The sequence below is a fragment of the Dipodomys merriami genome, unplaced genomic scaffold (assembly GCF_024711535.1).
Source record: "Dipodomys merriami isolate MVZ:Mamm:240054 unplaced genomic scaffold, mDipMer1.0.p SCAF_17, whole genome shotgun sequence".
Classification (NCBI taxonomy): domain Eukaryota; kingdom Metazoa; phylum Chordata; class Mammalia; order Rodentia; family Heteromyidae; genus Dipodomys; species Dipodomys merriami.
The window spans coordinates 21537385-21561695 of NW_027203048.1; the positions used below are offsets into that span (position 1 = coordinate 21537385).

The 24311-nt window shown below is 39.0% G+C and overlaps 1 protein-coding gene across 2 annotated transcripts in view; it reads right to left on the bottom strand.

The window, feature by feature from the left end:
- Positions 1–643: 643 nt before the first annotated feature.
- Kcng3 (potassium voltage-gated channel modifier subfamily G member 3) overlaps positions 644–24311 on the bottom strand; it is a 54542-nt gene continuing 30874 nt past the window's right edge. For both annotated transcript variants that reach the window (XM_070025475.1, XM_070025474.1), the window contains exon 2: positions 644–4330. In XM_070025475.1, the coding sequence (XP_069881576.1) occupies positions 3685–4330 (646 nt within the window). In that variant the 3' untranslated portion in view covers positions 644–3684. The remainder of the gene's footprint in view (positions 4331–24311) is intronic.

Sequence of the window (24311 nt, forward strand, 5' to 3'; positions counted from 1 at the left end):
AAAAGACTTAGAATCCATTAAATGTATATCAATTGAAGAGCTGTTTAAAAACCATCAACAAGCACTATCACAGCTTCAGCTTGATTAGTCTCTTGTAGAGCTTTAGAAACTCACTTCAACAAAATGTATTTCCTGACACAGACTATACAAGAACTCAACCAAAAAAAAAACATTTCAATTTACTTATTAAAACATAAGTTCAATGAAAAACTCTCCACAATCCGGTTCCTTAACCTGATAAGGAGGACCTATGGAAACCCTTTAACTAACATGGCAATACTGGAAGAACAAAGCTTCCTCTTAAGGCCAGGAATAAGATTAGGATTTCCACTCTCACCCTTCTGTTTGACTTGGTATTGGAAATTCCAACTGGACAATTAGGCAAGAAAAATAAATAAAAGGTACCTAGATTATATCCAAGGACCAGTGACTCATGCCTGTAATCCTCACTACTCAGGAGGCTAAGATTTGAGAATCGTTGATTTGAAGCCAGTCTAGGCAGGACAACCCATGAGATTCTTATCTCCAATTAACCACCAAAAAGCCAAGCCAAGAGTGGCCCTGTGGCTCATGTAGTACAGTGCCAGACTTGAGCAAAAAAGATAGAGATCCCAGGCCCTGACTTCAAGCCCTTGTACTGGCATACACACACACACACACACACACACGCGCACACACACACACACACACACACACACACACACACACACACACAAGCACACACACACTCATCTATGCAAAAAAAGAAGTAAAATTATTCCATTGTAGATGACATGATCTTACTAAAAAAAATAATAATAAAGAATCCTTACAAAATTATTGGAGCTAATAAGTGAGTTCAACAAGGTGACAGGATACAAACTCTAGCAATGAACAATCTGAAAATTAAGAAAACATTTCCATTTAAAATCACATACAAATAAAATAGAGTAATAAAATTTTTTAAAGGGCAAGACTTGCATACTGAAAACTATAAAGCATTAAAAGAAATGAAAGAAGACAACCCATGTACATGGATTGGAGACTCAGTACAGTTAAGACAGTAATATCCCTGTAATAAACTTACAGATTTCATGTAATCCCTATCAACATCATGGTAGCTGAACATGGTGGCACAACCCTGTAAGTCCAGCATTGAGGCTAGGGTCACAGGACAAGAGCTTGAGGCTAGCCTGGACTACATAGCAAGTTTCTAGGCCCGCCTGGAAGAGTCCTTGTCTCAACAAAACAAAACAAATAAAAAGAATATTCCCTCTGGCTTGTACCCCCTTAAATATCATTTATGTTTTGACTATACTTGAATCAGCTTTGCTGATGGGTTTTAAAATATAAATCATAGGACTCCCATGAAAGTGGCTACATTAAATTCATTTAAATTACCACATAAATGAAGATCATTAAATACAATTCCCTAAAATGGCCATTAAGTCTACACGAATAGTCAACAAGTTTAAGTGGTTTGGGGGAATGCCTAGAAGAAATGGAAAATCTGAAATTTTAGACATAAGTTAATCAGAGAATGAAACCCTATAAAGGCTTGTGGATGACATTTCACAGTCTATGGAAGGATACACAGCAACTGGGGAAGTAAACCCATTCCTATGAGTGCAGATGGCTCTGGAGAGGCAGGAAGCAAAACACCATATGAATGCATGCTGAACAAACAGAGAAGTGTATGCAACCTTCCTTGACCAAACTGGAACTTTTCCAGAACATTCGGTTAAAGCTTCAACCCCTGTTACTTCCTACTGAGCTAAAATGATGTAATGCTTGTACTTATTTCCATATGCATGGATGAATACAGGACTGAAGTTTTGCAATTTAAAAAATTCTGTTGAGGAGCTGGGTGTGTTCAGTGGCAGAGTACTCAGGTAGCACGTACAAGCCCCAGGGCCAACCTGTAGCTTATGTGTGCACACACGTGTGTACACACACACACACACCCATTGAGATAAAAGAGAAAATACAATAAATATATAATAACAGAATTTGAGTGTGTGAAGAAACAGCACACTAGTACAGAAAAATGAGGTGAGATTTTCAAAGGCCAAAATACTACCTAACTCAGGCAAACTCAGGGTAAAGGAAATCATTTGGCTATGATTACTTTGGCAATGACAGTGATGAAGAAAAATGTGGCCTCTGTCAAAATCCAGAGATGTGTGAAGAATAAACTGCTGCACTAGATTCTGGAAATAAGGGTTTTTAACCCTAACTCCTTCATCCTGATATTCTTTTGCCCTTCTCTTCTACCTATAATAGTCAAAGCCTGAACTAGCTGGGGGCTGATATTCCTTTAGTGAATAATTCAGGCAAGCCTTTCTTGGATAAATACACAGATCCTTGCCCAACCTAACCTCTCTCTCCTCCACCTCAATAATTACAGGGTGTACACTAAATTATTCATAAATCTGTGGTTTTGTTTATATATGATGCCTTTATAGCAATTAGTTGAGAAAGCAAAGTTATAATTCATATTGCTAAGATTCTGCGCTAAAAATCCTCTCTTCTACACTGTCTAGTACTAATAATCTAGACAGAGTAATAAGCTATATTACTCAATATTCCTACAAGCAGAGTTTGAATGGAGCTGTGACTCACAATGATGAAGATCAAGTCAAATAATTTTATATTCATTGCTTTTAGCTGGATGAAAATTGACTTAGCTACACAGAAACTAAGAGTACAATACTATTTCTTTTTGATGATAATCCAGTGACAATATGTAAATATAACTTTGATATCCAAAGACTACACAAAATATCCTTTTATCTGCTAAGTCTTATTTTAAATTCATGGTGTTTTTGGGGAAAGTTAAGAGCAACAGAAGACAAATATGGGTTGTAATATTGATAATATCAAACTACTTCTATAATTTTTATGTTGGAAATATTCTTGTTTGGACATTTGAATGTTAGCACTATTATCACTATTATCATTTCAGAACAATGAATTCTATTATCCAATAAAATGCTAAGTGATACAAGCTTTTCCCATTCCAAGTACTTTTTTGAAGTTGTTTCCATAAAGAGAGGAAAGAAATAGAAGACAGAAAGGGAGAACATACTCAAGCTTGCAGAAAGTGATACAATAAGGTGAAAAACAGGTACAAGAATAAAAGAGAGAATAGATAAGTATGAAAAGCTTTTTCAAATAATACTAGTGCTTGTATCTAGCTCCATTATACAGTTTAAATTTTGGCCAAATTTTTAAAGTATTTGTTAAACAGTTCTTGAATGTGACATATGTTTCTAGGGTGCTTCTGACATTGATATGAGAAATTATAAAACATTTAGAAATGAAAATGTTAGTCTCAAAATATAACACTAAGTTCCAAGCTTCTGAATTCGTTAAGATGGCAAAACATTTGGAAACTAGTACCTTTCTGTTTTAAAGTGTTCAAACAATGTACTTAAAAAGAAAAAGCAGTTAATTGTTAGAAGCAAGGAAGAAACAAGTCCAAATAAAATCATGGCCTACAGTTCACCCTAGGTACCATTATTCTTCCTTTGCTGTCTCAATCCTATTGAGACTTCTTCCCTTCAGCTGGGAAGGGTAATTTTTGCCCTACTAAGATGAGGATAATGGCACTACCGTGCTCACGCCACCAGAAACACATGAATATGAAGTAGTATCCACTCTTTCTATGGAGTGAAGTATATGCAAGAATTGATTTGCGATGCATTAATTCAGGAACTCAGCAGAGAGGCTCCTACTATATCTAGCTGATCTAAACTTGAGCTCATGATAACACTGCACAAAGCTATGGTAGATGAAAGTGATAGGTAATGCCAATAGAACAATTCCACTGACAACACAAACTCCTCCAAGAATTCTTCCAGGCATTGTGATAGGATACATATCTCCATAGCCAACTGTAGTCATAGAGATAATCACCCACCAGCAGGCAGCAGGGATGCTGGCGAAGTCCTTGTTGGATGCTTCCAGGTCCAACCCATGTTCAAGAAGCTGAGAAAGTGCACTAAAGATTGCCATGGCAACACAAATGAAGACAAGTAGCATAACCATCTCTCGGTAACATCGCTTGAGAGTCAAACCCAGTGTCTGAAGACCAATGAAATGACGGGCAAGTTTAATCACCCAAAAAATCCTCATCATTCTGAGCACCCTCAAGGTGACTCCAGCCCTCTGGAGTTGAGAGTTCTCGCCTGTAAATACTGTCATTAGCACGGAGATGTAATATGGAGTGATTGCCAGTAAATCAATGATGTTCAGGGGTCTCTTGACAAACTCACACTTGTTTTTGGAGACGATGAACCGCACAATGCACTCTGCAGTGAACCAACCTATGCAGATAGCTTCAATTATCCTGTCAAGAGAACAAAAGAAGAATTGATCATTTTATTTTTAAAGATTTTTAATAGCTCTTAACATTTCTCCAGATAGTACTACACTGACATACTAATTCACTTACTTTTCCAGAAAACAAAGAACAGACAGTATAACCAACATCATGAGACCTGCCAGGACGCAACAGAACAACAAATATTACAGTTCAGATGGAAACTGAATTTGATAACCATCTTATTTTATACTACATGTAATGCCAGTTAAATAATGCAATACCATTTTACTTGTCATATTTTTATATATGTATATGTATATATATATATATATATATATATATATATTTGCTGGTTGTGGGGCTTGAACTCAAGGTCTACGCACTGTGTCACTGAGCCTCTTTATGCTCAAGGCTAGCACTCTACCACTTGAGCCACAGTGCCACTTTCAGTTTTTGAGTGGTTAATTGGAGATAAAAGTCTCATAGGGACTTTTCTGCCCAGGCTGGCTTTGAATCACAATCCTCAGATCTCAACCTCTTGAGTAACTCAGCTAGCATTACAGGCATGAGCCACCAGCCGCGGCAACATTTTTTTTTTAACTCTTTCTTATTTGGTGGTTTGAAATTGACTGAAACAGAGCTGGCCATGGTGAAATTTCGCTTGTTGAGGACAGTGGTGGTCAACTGTGGTACCAGTTTGCGAGATGGATCAGAAGGATTTGTTACTAGACAGTGAATATCCCAAGGCTTTTTTTGGGGGGGTGGGGCAGTCCTAGGTCTTGAACTCTGGGCCTGGGCACTGTCCCTCAGCTTCTTTAGCACAAGGCTAGCTCTCTACCACTTGAGTCACAACACCACTTTCAGCTTATGTGATACTGAGGAATTGGACCCAGAGCTTCATGCATGCTAGGCAAGCACTCTACCACTAAACTATATTCCCAGCCCAAAAGATAACTGCTTTTGTTATTGTCCTTGTTTATTGGTTCTGGGCTTGAACCTCAGGGCCTGGGTGCTGTCCCTGAGCCTCAAGGGTAGTGCTCTACCACTTGAGCCACAGTACCACTTCCCCTAGGCTTTTTGATGCTTCACTTCTTGATAAATAACAAGAAGATTACTTCCTGAAATGTGACTCTTCCTTTCTTTCCCAGTTGGGCATGGAGCACTGAAAACTGAGGGAACTTTTGGGGTACTGCATGAGTGCACTCAACAGGAAGGTACCCTCAGATCCTTGCTAGGATGGCATGGGAAAAAGGCTGAGGACTCTCAGGCTGTGACACACCACCACCAGGATTTTCCCAGAGACCACAACTCCTTTTTATTTTCTCCCCCCATCATTACTATGCACTATGTATTTTTAAAATACAGGACCACATTTTGCCTACAGACGTATTTACCAACTTCCCTACATTGAAAATAATTGTATTTACAGAGAGGCATTGTTTTCTGTGCCCAATAACAATTTATTTAGTCCAATAATATTTACAGGAGCTAAGGGGTAGGTTTCTTGAAGTGGAGGGGGCCAGCCTGCGAGTGCCCTGGTCTTCCTCTTAGGCTGAGGAAATTGAATTTTAGAACACTGGCTAGGAAGTCCTGCCTTGGACTGGCAGGTAACTCAGAGGCAACTGTAATTTAATTTAACCTTAAATTAAATTATTGTTGGTATAATATCATTATTTTTTCAATGTAATTCTTTCTTACCTAGACTCAAATACCTTAAGTCCAAAAGAGAGAGAGAGAGAGGGAAATGAAGTCATTTGAAACAAGGTAGAGCAACTGTTCAAAGCAACTGTTCAAAGAGCATTCCACAGAACTCAAGTTGTACGGAATGTCACTCAGAAATGAGTAAATACAGTTAACCAAGTTTCCTTACTGCCGGGAGTGGCAGCGCCATAAAGATTAACTCCATCTTACTAACTCATTTATTTTTTTGAATACATATTCACATTCACATGGTTCAAATTGTCTAAGATTAAAATGAATCTATAAAGATTAAAAAGAGAGAAGTATAGAGTGAAGTCTGAGCTGGGTATAGTGATTCATATCTGTAGTCCCAACTACTTGAGGGTTTCAAGAGGGAGGATCACTTGACCAGCCTAAGCAACACAGCTCTACTCTCTCAAAAGAAAGAAGTCTCATGCTATTGCCCAGCCACTCAGTTACATTCCCTGGAGGCAAGCTCTATCAGTTTCCAATGAATCCTTCTGAAATTATTTCATGTATAACATAAAAATAAATAAAATAGGGTATATATATATATGGATTCCCTTTCACACAAAGAACAGCATATCTCTGCAAACATTTTATATCAATGAGGACACTTTTCTCATCTCTTGAATATGTTGGCAAATATTCTTGAATATTCATGAATCCAGTTTACTAGATGAACGTTTTGGTGGTTTCTGACCTCTTGCTACCAAAACAATGGTTCAAGTTCAATGAATATTCTTGTTTCTATCTCATTCATACATGTACAGCTATATCTGTAGCTACTAGGTCAAGAGAAATAATTTTGATAGCTTTTGCCCAACCTCGCCTGGAAAGGATACACTAAATTACTCTCCCACCACAACCAGTATCCACAGCCTCATCAATGTTAACTTACTGAACTTGAGGCTCTATGCCACTGTGATAGTACTTATTTTGAAAAATGGTGAGCATTGTTTTTTCCATGGGTAAAGGTCTGGTTATGAAAAGTATCTGAACAAGGCTTTTTTTTTTTTTTTTTTACTTTGTAACAGTTTCCTGAAACATCAGTTTTAGAAAACTGTCCAGAGGCTTTGTCTATAAATTGGTTTGTCGCCCGCAGTCTAAATCCTGTCTCTTCTCTCCTTTCTTTCTGGCTGAAGGAAAAACCAAAAGAATTACATTCCATGCCATCTGAAAGCTATATAAAACTCGACTTTCATTGGTCATAATAAAGTTTTATTGGAGTACAGCCATGCTCACTCATTTACACCTTGTTTAAGGCTTTTTAAAAATACTACAGTAACAAAGTTGAATAGTAATGACAAATTATGTGGTTCTGAAAAGCCTTAGGCATTTAGTATCTGGCTCTTTATAGGAAAAGTTTTCTGGTCCCTGGTTTATACCAATGGCTCTCAAACTGATAGTCACAAAAGTATTGTTTAGAATCCATAGGTTCTCTACAAAAATCTTTTTCTAAAGCCTTTTAATTATATTATGGGTCATGTGGCTATATAATATATATTATGCAATATATATGTTATAGTGTGTATTATATATATATATATATATATATATATATATATATATATATATATATATATATATATATATATATCTGGTAGCCAGGTACTTCTATATGACATAATAGCCATCTGCTTCATATGATCACACTACTGCCAAATAGAAGATGTTAGTAGTTGTGGGCTAGGAAGAGGAAAAAAGTAGGCTGACTCAACAGGCAAATTATGCAACTTGGACAGGGAAGAATAACTAACATAATAGATGTCCAAGAGATGAAGGTTTTCATGGCAGTTCAAATGAAGGCAACTGGTGAAGGCATTGAGTCATCCCAGGACAGATGGTAGGCACAGGGTGCTGCACTCCAGATCCCACAAGGATCTGGAAAATGCCTAACACCAGGCCTGAGGAAGTCAGGAAGTTTATGGTTTTTTGGCTATAAGGCAATCCCTGTGAACACTCATGGGTCAAGGTCTTCAGGTGGCACTACTTTAGAAGGTTTGGAAACTTTATAGGGTGGGCCTAGTTGGAGGAAACAGGTCACTGGAAGGACACCTTTCATGGCTGTATCTAGTCTTCAATCTCTTCACTGTTCCCTGCTTCCTGTTCATCATGAGCCTCTTCTGCCACAAGGTGCTACAGCCATGATGTCCTTCCCAAGTCATAGGACCAAGCCATCATGATCTAAAAACGTAAGCCAAAATAAATCCTTCTTCCTCTGAGTTGTTTGTGCCAGGTATTTTGCTGTAATAACAAGAAAGGCAGCTAATTACAAGGGTTGTGGGTGGAAAGCCAAACCTTCTACTAACAGAGAAGTACTTAAACCCAGATTTTACTGATAGTACCTTAAGATGGTAGAAACTATTGATAAAGAAATACATGAAAGAATACATTTTTTTCTGAGCAAAAGTCAATATCTATGAGATACTGACTTTCTTTTGTGGCAGGGCAGAGAATTTATACCTACTCATCTGTCCTTCTTCCCAGAAATGTCATTTTTCCCATTACCATTGGTCAGTGTGTGTCACATAACCCTGCCCAACAGCAAGGAGATTGAAATATCGGGAAAATTTTGGCTGTTTTTAGGTCTCCACATTCATGGAAGCCTTTGTGGAAGCATCTTTTTTTGTTGTTGTTCTTAGTCTAGTAGGAACTAGGGAACATAGATTATGTCCTCTAGTTGGTTATGTAGAAATAGTTTGAATGCCTTGCAATATTTAATATCAGAATTATGTCTTAGAAGAACTCTGTATTGCATTTTTTCCTGGTCCCACAGAAAAATGGCCTAAACATCTCATAACAATCACTGCCTGTCCTCCTCTTAACAAAAGAACTTGAGTAGAACTATGGTCCTTGAATCTGCCCATCTTCATCGCTATCCCACACCCCTCTCAAGGAAGTCTTTGTAGAAGATCTAGGAGGAGAACTGCTTCATTCTTCATATCCTATGAGTCCTAAAAATTAAGGGGTCAGGCCATGGTTTAATAAATAGTAAGCACTTGTCTAGTATGTTGGAAGCCCCTGCTATGCCTGCCAAAAATAAAAGCAAAAAGAAAGGGATCCGAGCAATATTCAGAAACCTTAGTATCACAGTTCTAAAATGTTACCACAGTTATCAATGTCTCAGGCCACTAGTTACTAGGGGTGAAGTATATTAGTTTCCAGTGGCGGCTGTTTTAAAAAAAAAAATCCCATGAGAGTAGAGAATATAGCTCATTGGAGTGTGGAATGTAAAGCCTTGGGTTTGATTCCCCCCATTTGGGTCCAGTCTTGATAGCTTATACAAAAATTTGGGGTCCAATCTTGATAGCTTATAAAAAATTACTTTTTCAAAGAAGTCAGGGTATTAAAACCCCAAATCAGTTTTACTATGCCAAAAAAAGGTGGTAGGAAGGTCACACTCCATTTGGAAGCTCTAGGGGAAAATTAACTCCTAGTTCTGATAGCTGCTAACATTCTCTGGCTTGGTGCCACATCACTCCAATTTCTTCCTCCACGACACTCCTTCTGCCCTCCTCCATCTCTGTCAAATCCTCCCCTGCCTCTTTCTTTTTTTTTGGGGGGGGGGTCCGGTTGTGGGGCCTGAACTCTGGGCCTGGGCGCTGTCCCTCAGCTCTTCAGCTCAAGACTAGCACTCTACCACTTGAGCCACAGTGCCACTTCCGGCTTTTTTCTTTTTTCTTATGTGGTGCTGAGGAATCGAACCTAGGGCCTCATGCATGCAAGGCAAGTACTCTACCACTGAGCCACCTTCCCAGCCCGTCCCCTGCCTCTTTCTAACAAGGACACATTCTATGACAGCAGTAGACCCTACCAGGAAAACCCGTAACAACCCTATTTTCTGAAGATTAATCACGTTTACAAAATGCCTTTTGGCACATAAAGTAATATTGACCAGTTCTAGAAATTAGGACATGGATTTTTTTTTTATTGGGTTTGGGGGAGTTGAGGGACAGTGTTTTCAGCCTTCCACACAAAGTCATATAGAGGGTTCAAACCACAGTAAAAGGAATCTAACATACTACCTAGAAAAGGAGAAGGTCAGCAGATAATGTCACAGACAACCTACCATGGATAAGTTCCCTTGTTCCTACTAGACTAACAAAAAAAAGATGCTTCCACAAAGGCTTCCATGAATGTGGAGACCTAAAAACAGACATAATTTTCCCGATATTTCAGGGTTATGTGACACACACTGACCAATGGTAATGGGAAAAATGACATTTCTGGGAAGGACAGATGAGTAGGTATAAATTCTCTGCCCTGCCACAAAAATCTGGAAGCATACTATAAATTGTTGGCTTCAAGATGGTAGGGTCTGAATCAGCTCAAGTCCCTGAGTCACTACACAGAATAGAGCAGACACCTGCTACTCTGACCCAGACTGGACACATGTGAGTGAGAAATACATTTTTGCTGTGATAAGTCTTGGTTGTGTGAGGCTTACAAGTTGCTGGCTAGCCTAGGCAATAAACTAATAAATATAGTACGTAGTAAATTATGCACTCAAAAGGGATTGTGGGAAAACACAATGGCACAATTAATTATTCCTTATCTGAAAATCTGAAATGCTCCAAAATCTGAAACCTTTTTGTTTGATTCTATAAATTAAAAACCTGACTTTATAAAACAGGATATTGTCAAATGGAGGTACACTAAAAATACTGTATAAAATTACCTTTAAGCCGGCTATGAGAGGCTCATGCCTATAATCCTAGCTACTCAGGAGGCTGAGTAAAATTCAGTTTGAAGGAGGATTCTGGTTCAAAGCCAGCCAAAGCAAAAATACCCATGAAACCCCATCTCCAAAATAAGCAGCAAGAAACAAGTCTGGAAGAATGGCTCAAGTAGTACAGTGATAGCCAAGAAAGCAAGTCAAATAAGTGCAAGGCCCTAAGTTCAAGCCCCAGTGCCTTCAGTCTATATGTATAAAATATCAATGGAACATAAATGAATTTCATGTTTTGGCTTGGGTCCTTAACATTAACTCATTATTTAAAAATGTAAAATCTAAAATAATTATGATTGCAGGCATTTCAAGCAAAAGATGTGCTCAATCTGTAACAGTAATTGTTATCTTAGACTGGCTTTGGTTAAAATGTACCAGCTGTCCAGTTAACTGCCCAGCTAAATGTCCAACTGTCTCTTCTCTAGTCAAGCTCTAGCATGAGTGAGGACGCTGAACTTGGTGGCAAGAAGCCCCATGCCCTCTCCTCTGATTTACAAGCCTCATCCATCAACTGCCAGACTTGTGTGGATCTTTGTGGGGTGCTGCCATCTCTAACATCCTCAGATTCTATTAATTTCAGCAGAGCAAAAAATCTTAATTGTGCCCAGAACATTTTTCTGTCTAATTATTTCCACTAGCAGCCAAGTTGTTCAGATTAAAAGGTAAGAAATGCAGATGAGGTGGAATAATCTCTAGGGAATTTTGAAATAGTAAGTTCATCTGTAATGAGGTCCTAGGGGTTCCTCCTGCTACCCCCTAAGTTTTTCCAGAATTCACAATGAAGGAATGAATCAGTGAGAAACCCCAGGCATTGCCTACACCCAGGATTATGCCAAGGCGGTCTCCTACAACAAACACCACTAAGCCTGCCAAAATCCCCATGTTTCCAAATGGCACTCTCGTCAATGCAACCAAAGCGGCTGGAAAAGTGAGGACTGTTTATTGAGCACTGCAGCAAACAGTGGGATAGTCCGGAGGGTTACTTCTGCAAACCACAAATAGGAAAACAGAACTAAAGACAACACTGAGGAGCAGTATATTCCTCAGAAGCCTATTCTGATTACTCTTGAGATCCAAATATGCAGAAAGTCTTTAATACATGACTAATAAAATGTTATCCACTTAGTGAGCTATTTCTGTTGGACACTATGCTAAGTCCTGAACAGATAGCATCTCATTTCCAAACCCTATGACAAAATTGAGATCAACAAGATAGCCATCTTTTCCATAGCTACACAAGTATAAAATTAAAATGACATAGGTAATGAAGCCCAGGCATCCAGGCCTTTAGAGCTATAAAGACCAACTAAAAATAATAAAATTCATGACAATGTCTAACATTAATAGTAAATGTTATATTTTCATCTCCGTCACTATAGTCTATATTCATCACAAGAGCATTTTTCAGATTGCTATTCTTAACCCATTAGTGGGTCAAAGTCAATGTTTTCTAAAACTGAATAGAAAATATCAGAAAGTATGAAAATATAGTCTTAAAATGAAACTTTTGTTTCAGTTGCATTTATAATAGTGCAACTATGGTTTGCTTATTACCTCTCAAACGTTTTGTTTGTTTGTTTTTTGGGCCCAGTTGTGGGGCTTGAACTCTGGGCTTGGGCGCTGTCCCTCAGCTCTTCAGCTCAAGGCTAGCACTCTACTACTTGAGCCACAGCGCCACTTCGGCTTTTTTCTTTTTTCTTATGTGGTGCTGAGGAATCGAACCCAGGGCCTCAGGCATGCAAGGCAAGCGCTCTACCACTGAGCCCCATACCTCTCAAACTTTAATTGCCAGTTTAACAATAATAAAAGATGGGAACTCCTTTTTTTTTTTTTTTTTTGGATCCAGTCATGGGGCCTGAACGCTGTCCCTCAGCTCTTCAGCTCAAGGCTAGCGCTCTACCACTTGAGCCACAGCACCACTTCCGGCTTTTTTCTTTTTTGCTTATGTGGTGCTGAGGAACCAAACCCAGGGCCTCATGTATGCAAGGCAAGCGCTCTACCACTGAGCCACCTTCCCAGCCCCAAGATGGGAACTCTTATAAGAACTGGGTATCACAATGGTAATAGACCTTTGATGTTTTTAAGGATCTTGTTTTTACCTTTTTTTTAACAGAGTGTGCTGGATATCTCTATCATATAGTTCAGATGTCTAAAGAACCTGGAAAAGTTGCTACTGCATTCGATGTATATCATACTACTGCTATTGTTCCTTTTATATAAACATATATATATATACACATAGATGTATATATGTATACAAAGTTATATATATACATTTATAAATATATATGTGTGTATATATGGGCATATATATATATTTTATATATATATATATATATATATATACACACATATGTGTGTGTGTGTATTTGGAAACTTTAGCTGTGCTGTCAACTTTGGAAAAAAGTATCCTAATTTACTATAGTGAGTTGGCACTGTATAGAAATTAACAGCCATGGGCTGGGAAGGTGGCTCAATGGTAGAGCACTTGCCTTGCATACCTGAGGCCCTGGGTTCGATTCCTCAGCACCACATAAGAAAAAAGAAAAAAGCCGGAAGTGGCGCTGTGACTCAAGTGGTAGAGCGCTAGCCTTGAGCTGAGGAGCTCAGGGACAGGCCCAGGCCCAGAGTTCAGGCCTCACAACCGGACCCAAAAAAAAAAAAAAAAAAGAAATTAACAGCCATGCTGATCTACAAATAGTATAGTTAAGATTTTTTTCCAATTTGTACAGGGTAAGACACTATTAAATATGTAAGAACTTATTCATATTGGTTTTATTACAAAATTAAGAGAGCATTATTTAAATATTGGGGGGAAAAGAGGCAATTAGGGCATGATGGCTCTACTTCCCAAATGGATTAATGCTGTTAAGGAGGGAAGGGGGGAGTGTATTAGTTCTTTTCATAGTAGACTTCTAATGAAAGGATAAGTTTGGCCCAATTTGCTGTCTTGCACATGCTCACTGGCCTTCAGCCATGTCATGATATAGCCAGAAGGCCCTTTGTAATGGTGTTATGTTCTTGGACTTCCCAAGCTCAAGAACCATGTGCCAGATAAATTCCTAAGGTTTATAAATTGCCTATCTGGTACTCAAGGCAGTTACAATGCAAAAAGTACTCCTTTTTTTTTAGGCCCTGGAGGACCTCTACAATTACTTGCAATCAGCCATTACTAATTGCTAGTGGATCCCTCTTGACAGAAGGTGCCTCTGGGAATGACTCTGAGGTTTACAAACAGGCTATAAGGGGGCAAATGCTTTTAGTGTTAACCAATATTTGTTTCCATGCTCTCCCACCCTTCAAAAAAAAAAGCTAGGATAAGACACAAGAGGCCATTAACTATGTATGTAAGTAAAAATCAAGGCCCTTTGGGTGCTCTCTTTTTATCTTTTCCCCACAACATTTTCTTAAGAAAACTTTCAAACATTCAGGAGATTCATTAATATTTTAAATATGTTATAGCTGTTTATCATCAGTCCATCCCTTTAGCCATCCATTAATCTCTTTTTTATGCAGTTCAAAATGAATTGCAAGGTATCAGTTTGCTTCCCTCTAAAACTTCAAAGTGCATATCATTAACTCAAATTCAGTATTTGCTTTTTTTCCTTTTTTGGGGGTGGGGGAGTGGGGTCCGGTCGTGGGGCCTGAACTCTGGGCCTGGCTGCTGTCCCTCAGTTCTTCAGCTCAAGGCTAGCGCTCTACCACTTGAGTCACAGCGCCACTTCCGGCTTTTTTTCTTTTTGCTTATGTGGTGCTGGGGAATCGAACCTAGGACCTCATACATGCAAGGCAAGCGCTCTACCACTGAGCCACTTTCCCAGCCCTTGCTTTTTTTTCTTAATATAAACTCTATAAACTATGAAATGAGGAAGACTTAGGCATACATTCACTGAGCTTTGGAAGATTCATAACCTCTATGACCCAAACTGCTGTCAATTAAAAAAGTATTCACATCTCCCTAGTGTTCTCTGCTTAACTCACCTCTGATTCTCCTGATCTCATTTCGCAAGTACTCAACAGGTGTTTGTCTAGTGCAATACAAGTGACTTTGACAGAATGTGAAGTCCCAGAATGTCCATGCCACAGAAATGTGCACTTCTAAAATGGTGCATTTTTATGCAAAACAATATAGAAGTGCCTCAAAAATAAATCAGAAATAGAAGTATTATAGGATTTAGAAAGCTCATTTCCGGGTATCCAAAAGAAATGAAAAGCAGGGTCTTGAAGATATGTCTGTACAGTATATACATAACAGTATTATTTACAACAGCCACGATATAGGAGCAACTTAAATGTCTGCTGACAGATTTATTGAAAACAATATGGCATAGAGGGCCCACTTCAGCAGCACATATTGTAAAATTAGAATGGGACAAAGAGGTATGGCCTTTATGCAAGGATGACACAAATGTGCGAAAAGTTCTATGTTTTTAAAATAGCCTTAATGATGCAACTCAAGTTCCTAGATAAACAACTAGCAAAGCTTAAGATAGAAATATGAGGATTAAGGCAGAACTTAATGAAATAGAGACTAAAAGCACTATACAATGAGTCAGTGAAACAGAAGTTACTTCTTTGAAAAGAATTTTAGCCAATCTATTTGAGAGAAAAGATTCAAAAAATTAAAATTAGAGATTAAAACGGATATATTGCAACAAATACCAATAAAACTCAAAATTCTTTGAAAAACTGTATTAAATTGGAAAATTTAGAAGAAATTGATACATTTCTAAATGTATTTGATCTATGAAAATTGAACCACAAGGATATAAACCACTCAAGTAGATTTATAACAAGCAGAAAAAGGAAAGCAGCTCCCCACTAAATAGAGTTCCCCAACCCCCCCCAAAAAATAATAGAGTTCCCCAACCAAAACCAAACAAAAAATAACAACAAAAACAAAGATAGATTTACTACTGAATGCTACCAGACCTTTAAAGAAAACTACAATAATACCAATACTCCTCAAACTTTTCCATGAGGTAGAAAGGGAAAGAACATTATCAAGCTCATTCTATGAATCCATGATTGTACTCATTCTAAAACCAGATAGGGACACAACAACAAAACAACAGGAAAGAATTATAAAGCCGGGCGCTGCCTGTAATCCTAGCTATTCAGGAAGCTGAGATCTGATGATTGCAATTCAAAGCAAGTCCAAGCAGGAAAGTCTGTGAGACTCTCATCTCCAATAAACCACTAGAAAATGGCATCTCCAATAAACCACTAGAAAACGGGAAGTGGTGCTGTGGCTCAAGAGGTAGAATGCTCGCCTTGAGCTGAAGAGTACAGGGACAGCGCCCAAGCCCAGAGTTCAAGCCCCACAACCAACAACAAAGAAAAAAGAACTAGACAAAAGTCTTTGATAAACACTGATGCAATGATTCTGAATGAAACCCTCATAAAACAAATTCAATCACACATCAAAAAGATTATATATTATGATCAAGTTGGTTTCATTCAGGGATGCAAGACTGATTTAACATATGTAAACTAATACACATAATTCAGCACATCAGAGAATCTAGGCAAAAATGTTATGATTATCTCAATTAATGCAGAAAAAGCCTTTGATAAGATTAAACATCTATGTTAAAAGTTTTGAAGATTAGAGGGGATGTACCTCAACATAGTAAAGGCTGTATATGGCAAACCTATAGCCAACATTATATTAAATGGGGGTAAACTCAAAATCATTTCCTCTAAGTTTAGGAATGAGACAAGAGTGTCTTCCCATTTCTATTCAACATGTACTGAATTCATAGTGAGAGTAATAAGGCATAAGGTCAAAATAAAAAAGAATTAAAATTGGCTGGGAAAGTGGCTCAGTGGTAGAGTGTTTGCCTTGCATGCATGAGGCCCTGGGTTCGATTCCTCAGTACCACATAAGCAAAAAAGAAAAAAGCTGGAAGTGGCGCTGTGACTCAAGTGGTAGAGCCTAGCCTTGGGCTGAAGAGCTAAGGGACAGCAACCAGGCCCAGAGTTCAGGCCCCATGACAGGACCCCACACACACACACAAAAAAAAACAAAAAAAGAATCAAAATAAAGAAGAATGAAGTCAAATGATCTCTATCAGCATTTGGTATGATCCTATACCTAAAGGACCCTAAGAAAATCTGAAAAAACTCTTCTCTCTTTGCCCTTTCATCACTTTTCCACTTCCAGAATTATAAGCCAATAATTTTCTGTTCATTAAAAATTACATATTCAGCCCAGGCGCCGGTGACTCACACCTATAATCCTAGCTACTCAGGAGGCTGAGATCTGAGGATCGTGGTTCAAAGGCAGCCTGGGCAGGAAAGTCCATGAGACACTTATCTCCAATTAACCACCAGAAAACTGGAAGTGGTGCTGTGGCAAAAGTGGTACAGCGCTAGCCTTAAGCTGAAGAGCTCAGGGACAGTGCCCAGGTCCAGAATTCAAGCTCCATGACCTAAATAAATAAATAAATAAATAAATAAGGTGGCTCAGTGGTAGAGTGCCTGCCTTGCATGCATGAGGCCCTGGGTTCAACCCTCAGTACCACATAAGCAGAAAAAACTGGAAGTGATGCTGTGGCTCAAGTGGTAAGCACTAGCCTTGAGCACAGAGAGGCTCAGGAAAAGAGACCAGGCCCTGAGTTCAAGCCCTAGGACCAGTCTCTCCACAACCCCCTCCACCCCCCCCAAAAAAATAAAACCTATTCATAGCCAGGTACTGGTGGCTCACACCTGTAATCCTACTCGGGAAGCTGAGACCTGAAGATCAGGGTTCTAAGCCATGGGGCAGAAAAGTCCGCATGAAACTCTTCTCTCTAATTAACTACTCAAAAATCAGAAGTGGAGCTGTGGCTCAAAGTGGTAGTGCACTATTCTTGAGCACAAAAACTCAGGGATAGCACCTAGGCCCTGAGTTCAAGCCACAAAGACCCCAACCAAAAATACAAAAACAAAAACAAACCTACCTATTCTGAGCTAGGCACTAGTGGCTCATGTCTGTAATCCTAGTTATTCAGGAGGCTGAGTACTATCTATCTATCTATCTATCTATCTATCTATCTATCCATCTATCCATCTGTGATACATATAATTTACATATATATGTTCATATTTGCGTGTGAAGACAGTGTGTGAAGATACCAAATTCTGTTTGAAAAAGAGGAAGGAGGAAGAGGAACTAAAGAAATATAGAGGTTGAATCTATTGAAAGTATACTGTACGCATTTATGATCTGTCATAATAAAACCCATTGTATTATTAGTGCATTCCAACAGAAAAAGAAAAGGAAAAATAACACCAAATAGTTCTAGGCAGGGAGGAACCTAATACAGAATGGAAACTCACTTTTTCTTTTTTACTTTATTCCTTTTCACACTGCTAAATGGTTTACCATGTGCACACATTCGTTTTCTAGTTCAAAAATACTTTTAAAGAAAAAGTAAAAAGCATGGCCAAACAGAAATGCGATCATCATGATTAAGTTGTCAGCAGCTTGAATCAACCTGGACAACTCCAATAAAAACTTTACAAAAGGACAAGTTGCCCCTTCTCCCTCAAGCTTTCACACTGGAATGTGTGAGGCATTTCCAATCACAATGCTAACAGATAGGTATGCTGTAATCAAAATTTCCAACAAACCACTTACCAATACCAGCTACTTCACAAAGAGTCCCTTTTACGTATTTATTCCCCATAATAATAATTTGAAATGGTAGGATTTTTTTTTGTTAAATTGTTTTCTTTATTTTTTTCTTCTCTTTCCTTAAGAAAATTAAAAAAAAACTATATTATTCATGTATCTTCCAGCAAAGGTTGATGTGAGTAAAGAAAAACATACAGTGAATACTTACTGAAATATTATTTTTCTCTAAATTTACATGTATCAATTCATTTAATTCTCAAGACAAGTATATATGATAGATGTTATTATCACCCACCTATAAGTGAGGAAACTAAGACAATGAATTGAAGCAATTTGCTCCTGCCACACCGCTAGTGTCATACACTGACTCCTAGGTGGGATTTATGTACTTTCTAAAGCTACAGTCAATGTGTGCTTGCTATATTATGATCCTACTTTGTTTACTGACTCTTGCTGTGTTAGTCAATTATGAATTACTATAATAAACAGCTGAGCAGATCAACTTATAGAAGCAGAAGGTTTAAGTTGGCTGACAGTTTTAGAGCTCTTTCCACAGAGGAAGGTTTAGTGAGCTGTTGTTTTAGGACCCGAAGTGATGCAGCACATCATGACAGGGTGTGTAAGGTAGAGCAAAGCTACTCACTTCTTGGCCGGGAATTGAAAAAAGAAAGAGGAAAAGGCATAATCCTGTGATCCACTTCAAGAATTTGTCCTCAACGACTAGAAGGCCTCCCACTGGGCCCCACCTTGTAAAGTTTCCAGTGCTTCCCAAAAGCACAAGCTGGACACCCCTATAATATCTCAATTCATTCCACTAGTTAGTATGTAAATAGCCATAGCTTTAGGGTATGTGGCAGGATAAGGATAAAGAATAGAAAGGTCACTCTTCCAAAAGCATTGAGACTGGCAATGGAGCTGGGACTGGCTCCTCTCACAGAGTTTTTAAGGGGCTGCTATTATCTTGCTGAATCGCTTCTTGCAATACCTACCTCCTACCCATTGCCCTTGTTCATGCCATTTCTTATTAGCAGACAGGAACATGCTGCTGTTTCCCTCAGGTCCTACCTGCACAGTTTCTCCTAGTGCTCTTTTGTCCTCTGTTTTGGCAATGAAGGTACTGGCCCCACATTTCTCGTTATCTAATGACCCTCTACAAAGAAACAACTAAGTTCTTGACTGTACAAAGATTTCAACATTCACTCTGCTGAGACTGGGGCTATTAATTTCCATTGAAGACCAGAGTGTATTTCTGTGTGAGAGAGAGAGAGAAAAAAAAACAGGCAATTACTACAAATAACCCTTGCCTGACTCCTTTTTGGCATAATTAATTCCATTGTCAACCAAATATATGACTCAAGTGCATTGTGACAATGCCTGAGGTAGTTTCTTGTTATGAACCCTGTCCTGCTAGTGGAGATAAGTGGTTTTGATACTCTATCAAGGTGATAGGCTCTTCTTCTTCTTCTTCTTCTTTTTAATCTTTTGAGATGGAGAATTGAAACTATTAAGCACAAAGGAAAAGGTAAGACTAGTATTGTGAATCTCCAAGTAGGAAACTTTATCAACCATCAATCAGCTAATATCCAATTACCCTTTCCCACTTTCCTCATCATGTATTATTCTGCAACAAATTCTAGAGTATGAATGTTTGCTTTCTGCTCCTGTAACAAATACCTTCACTGAATCAACTTATAAAGAAGAAAGGTTTATTTTGGCTCAGGATTTCAGAAGCTTTAGTACACAGTCAAAGATCCTGGTAATTTGGGCCTGTGCTGGCACAGTAGATCATGGTGGTAGAGTTGATCTGTTCACCTCACAACAGCCAGGAAGCAGAAGGAGAGAGAAGAGGAAGCTAGGGTAACAAAATCCCTTTCAAGGTCATATCGCATGACTAAAGTCCTTTCCACTAGGTCCCACCTTCTAAAAGTTCTACCTTCTAATAAGCACAGGTTCATCATCAAATCTTCAAGACATGGGCCCTTGGGGAACATTACAGATCTAAACTATAGTTATCCCCAAGACTTTTCTCACTCTCCCTACCTGTGGACCGACCAAGAGTTCACAAAAAGGTGGCAGGGAATGCCCATGAATTCAGTGTCCTGAAACAAGCTGGTTTAAGTCTTAGCATAAGGATAAAAATAACAATCTTCTGAGCTATTAGATGTGGTCACAAGCACATGGAGCACATAACTTTATTCATCATGCAAGAAAGTTTCTGCATATCTACTGGATATCAGGTTCTACCAAGACATAGCAAGGTAAACAAAAATGAATTAAAGCTTAGAACTAGCTCGGCACTGGTGTAATCCTAGTTACTCAGGAGGCTGAAATCTGAGGACTGAGGTTCAAAGCCAGCCCAGGCAGGAAAGTCCATGAGTATCTTATCTCCAATTAACAACCAGAAAACCAGATGTGGCTCAAAGTTGTAAGACACAAGACTTGAGTGAAAGAGTTCAGGGACAGTGCCCAGGCCTTGAGTCCAAGCCCCATGGATCAATGAAAGAAAGGACAAAAGGAAGGAAGGAAGGAAGGAAGGAAGGAAGGAAGGAAGGAAGGAAGGAAGGAAGGAAGAGGGAAGGAGGGAGGGAGGGAGGGTTGGATATTCAGTATTGAGTAAGGTACCAGCTTTGGGGAAGGGGAGCATTCTGTACTATTTTTTAACTTTCATGTGAATATAAAAATATTCTCAAGTAAAAAGTTTTTTTAAAAAAAAAAGAAGATAAAACCTAGCCTAAAAAGAACTTGCTGAAGGCAAGATATGCCTTCCTCAACACTCTATTCATATAAACTCAGGAATAAAATATTCTAAAAGGGCTTCTGGGGAATGTGACTTAGTGGTAGAGTGCTTGCCTAGCACACAGGAAGCCTTGGGTTTGATTCCTCAGTACCACATGAACAGAAAAAGCCGGAAGTGGCGCTGTTGCTCACGTGGTAGAGTGCTAGCTTTGAGCAAAAGAAGCTCAGGGAGAATGCCCAGGTCCTGAATTCAAGCCCCAGGACTGGAAAAAAAAAATTTAAAAATTTTAAAAAAAGGGCTTCTGTCCTGAGCAACATACAGAGCAAATCATCTGCTCTTTGACATCAACAAATTTCAGAAAAATAATTCTTTCAGCACTATAGCAACTGGTGACTGCTAGTCCCAGAGCTTTATTCATTGTCCAAATAAAAGAACGTAGTTTGCTTCTAGAAGGTATTTAACTGTCAAGTAGAGTTTTGGTTGACATACTAAGTCGGAGTTTTGCAATCTAAGCCAAACCTGTTCATTTTATAGATTTCAGCAAATGTTTTCCTAGTTTGAAGCCTGGTTAACTTCAATGCCCTTAAAATTCTTCATCTCTATGCTAAGAGATGAGAATCCTATAAACAAACAGTAACAAAAAATAAGTAACAGAAAATCTAGACATGACAAAAGCAGTAGTTGACAGACAAGTTCAGAAAAAGGTTAAATTCTTCCTTTACTTGGGGAGTTTCAAAGGCTTCTTTGGAAAAGTGGTGATTAGGAGCATGGAAAGATTAGGATAAAGAAAAGTCAGGGAAGTGTTAATATATTTGGAAAAGGGAAAGCAACCACACTGAAAAGATTAACTAACAGTTATAAAAATGATGATAATATACTAATAATAATGAAAAGAATCCTTAACAGAGGTGAAGAGATGATAAAAATGGGAAGGTAAATTATGGCCTAGAGTTAAAGGTAAATTTGTATCCAGAGAAAAACCAGGTTATCAAAGTATTGGTCAGGATTTTTCCAGGAGAAAAAGAGTGTCTGGCAAGAAGATCATAGTAAAGTCTTGAATCTCATCATTTAAGTATTTCTAAATAGCTGGAGTCTTCACAATTGGTATATATAAGTATTAGCTATATGATTTCTAAAATGACTTTTAGGTATTACTGTACTTCAGAGCTGTCAACCTGGATGGCCATTGTATTATCCTTATTTCACAGATGAAGAAGTACCTTCCAGACTAATCAGTGGCATAGCTGGGCTGCTGGGTCTATAACGTGGCCATTTTGGATCAAAGGGGGAGGTCTAATTAGAGGGCTATATGAACATTCGAAGTCTTTCCATTTCCTAACAAATGGGGCAATGTCATTCTTTCTGATGGAGGCACAGAATTCCATTGTGTATATATACCACAATTTCTTGATCCATTCATCTACTGAGGGGCATCTGGGTTGGTTCCATATCTTAGCTATGGTAAATATTGCTGCAATAAACATAGTCGTGCTGGTAGTTTTAGTGTGGTCTTGTTTGTGATCATTTGGGTAAATGCCCCAAAGTGGGATTGCTGGGTCATAGGGGAGGAGCTCTATGTAGAGTCTTTTGAGGAATCTCCATATTGCTTTCCAAAGTGCTTGAACAAGTTTACACTCCCACCAACAATGAAGTAAGATTCCCTTCTGTCCACATCCCCTCCAGCATCTGTTGTATATAAAGTTAAGTAAGCCAGGCCCAAAGAAACATAGGTCCCATGGTTTCCCTTATTTGCAATAATTAGTATATGTCTGAGTCAAGCAGAAAAGGTCAGATGAGTTGATGTTAGGGGAATGAACCCCAAGATAAGTATTCAAATGTTTTTTTTTCCTTTCATGCAATTGTTTCTATCATATTTATAATATGATTTCTATGTTGCTTTGTATGTCCCTCCCCCACAGTATAACCCATACTTTCACTGTTTTTGATGTTGGTATAATTTGTGGAGGGGAAGGGAAAAAAACAAATCGTTTAACTAGGGATACAGGTGGACCCATTGCAACAATGAGATGTACAAGTCGTTATGTCGAAAAACGAACTTAACAAGTTTGGTGGGGTATGGGGGGAGGATCAAGTGGGGGGAGGAGAGAAGTATGGGAAGGGATGGGAAGGGGAAACAATGAGGAGGCAACAATGCTTGATAAGAAATGTACTTGAGCTCTCTCTCTCTCTCTCTCTCTCCCTCCCCCTCTCTCCCTCTCTCTCTCCCTCTCTCTCCCTCCCCCTCCTCCTTCCTTTCTTCCTTCCTTCCCCTTTCCTTTCCCTTTCCCTTTCTCTTTCTCTTCTCCCTCCCTCCCTTTCTTTTCTTTTTTCTTTTCCCTCCCTCCCTTCCTTCCTCCCTCCCTCTCTTTCTCTCTTTCTTTCTTTCCTTTCTCTCTCTCTTTCTTTTCTTCCTTTCTTCATTTGTTCATTTGTATTTGAACTCAGGGCCTTGTACTTGCTTGCTAATAACTTGGCTTGCTTACTTGCTTAGCTGGCACTCTTCTACTTTAGCCATGCCTCCAGCTCTGCTTTTTACTGGTTATTTTGGAGATAGAATCTCACAGACATATGTTCCTAGGCCTACTTAAAGCCATGATCTGTATTTCCTTTTTCTTTTTTTTTTTTTTTTTTGGTCCAGAAGTGGGGCCTGAACTCTGGGCCTGAGCGCTGTCCCTCAGCTCTTCAGCTCAAGGCTAGCACTCTACCACTTGAGCCATAGCACCACTTCCGGCTTTTTTCTTTTTGCTTATGTGGTGCTGAGGAATCGAACCCAGGGCCTCATGCATGCAAGGCAAGAGCTCTACCACTGAGCTACCTTCCCAGCCCTCCTTTTTCTTTTTTGTGCTGGTCCTGGGTCTTGAACTCAGGGCCTCACACTCTAGCTTGGCTTCTTCAGTGATCACTGATGTACTAATTGAGCCACAACTCATTTTCAGCATTTTGCTGCTTCCTGAAGATGAGACACTTTCAGATTTGTCTTTCTGGCTGGTTTTGAGCCAGAGTCCTCAGATATCAGCTTTCTGAGTAGCTAGGATTATAGGCCCAAACCACTGGCACCCAGCCTCTGAATTGCCTTGTAAGCACTCAGGAAGTTTGATCCTGTGGGCTATTGCCTCTGAAGGCCAGTGAAATAGCTGCTATCCGAATTGGTCTGTAGTTCCTGTGATCCACACGTAACACCAAGTTCACCCAAGATTCCCTCTTTCTCCAGCTG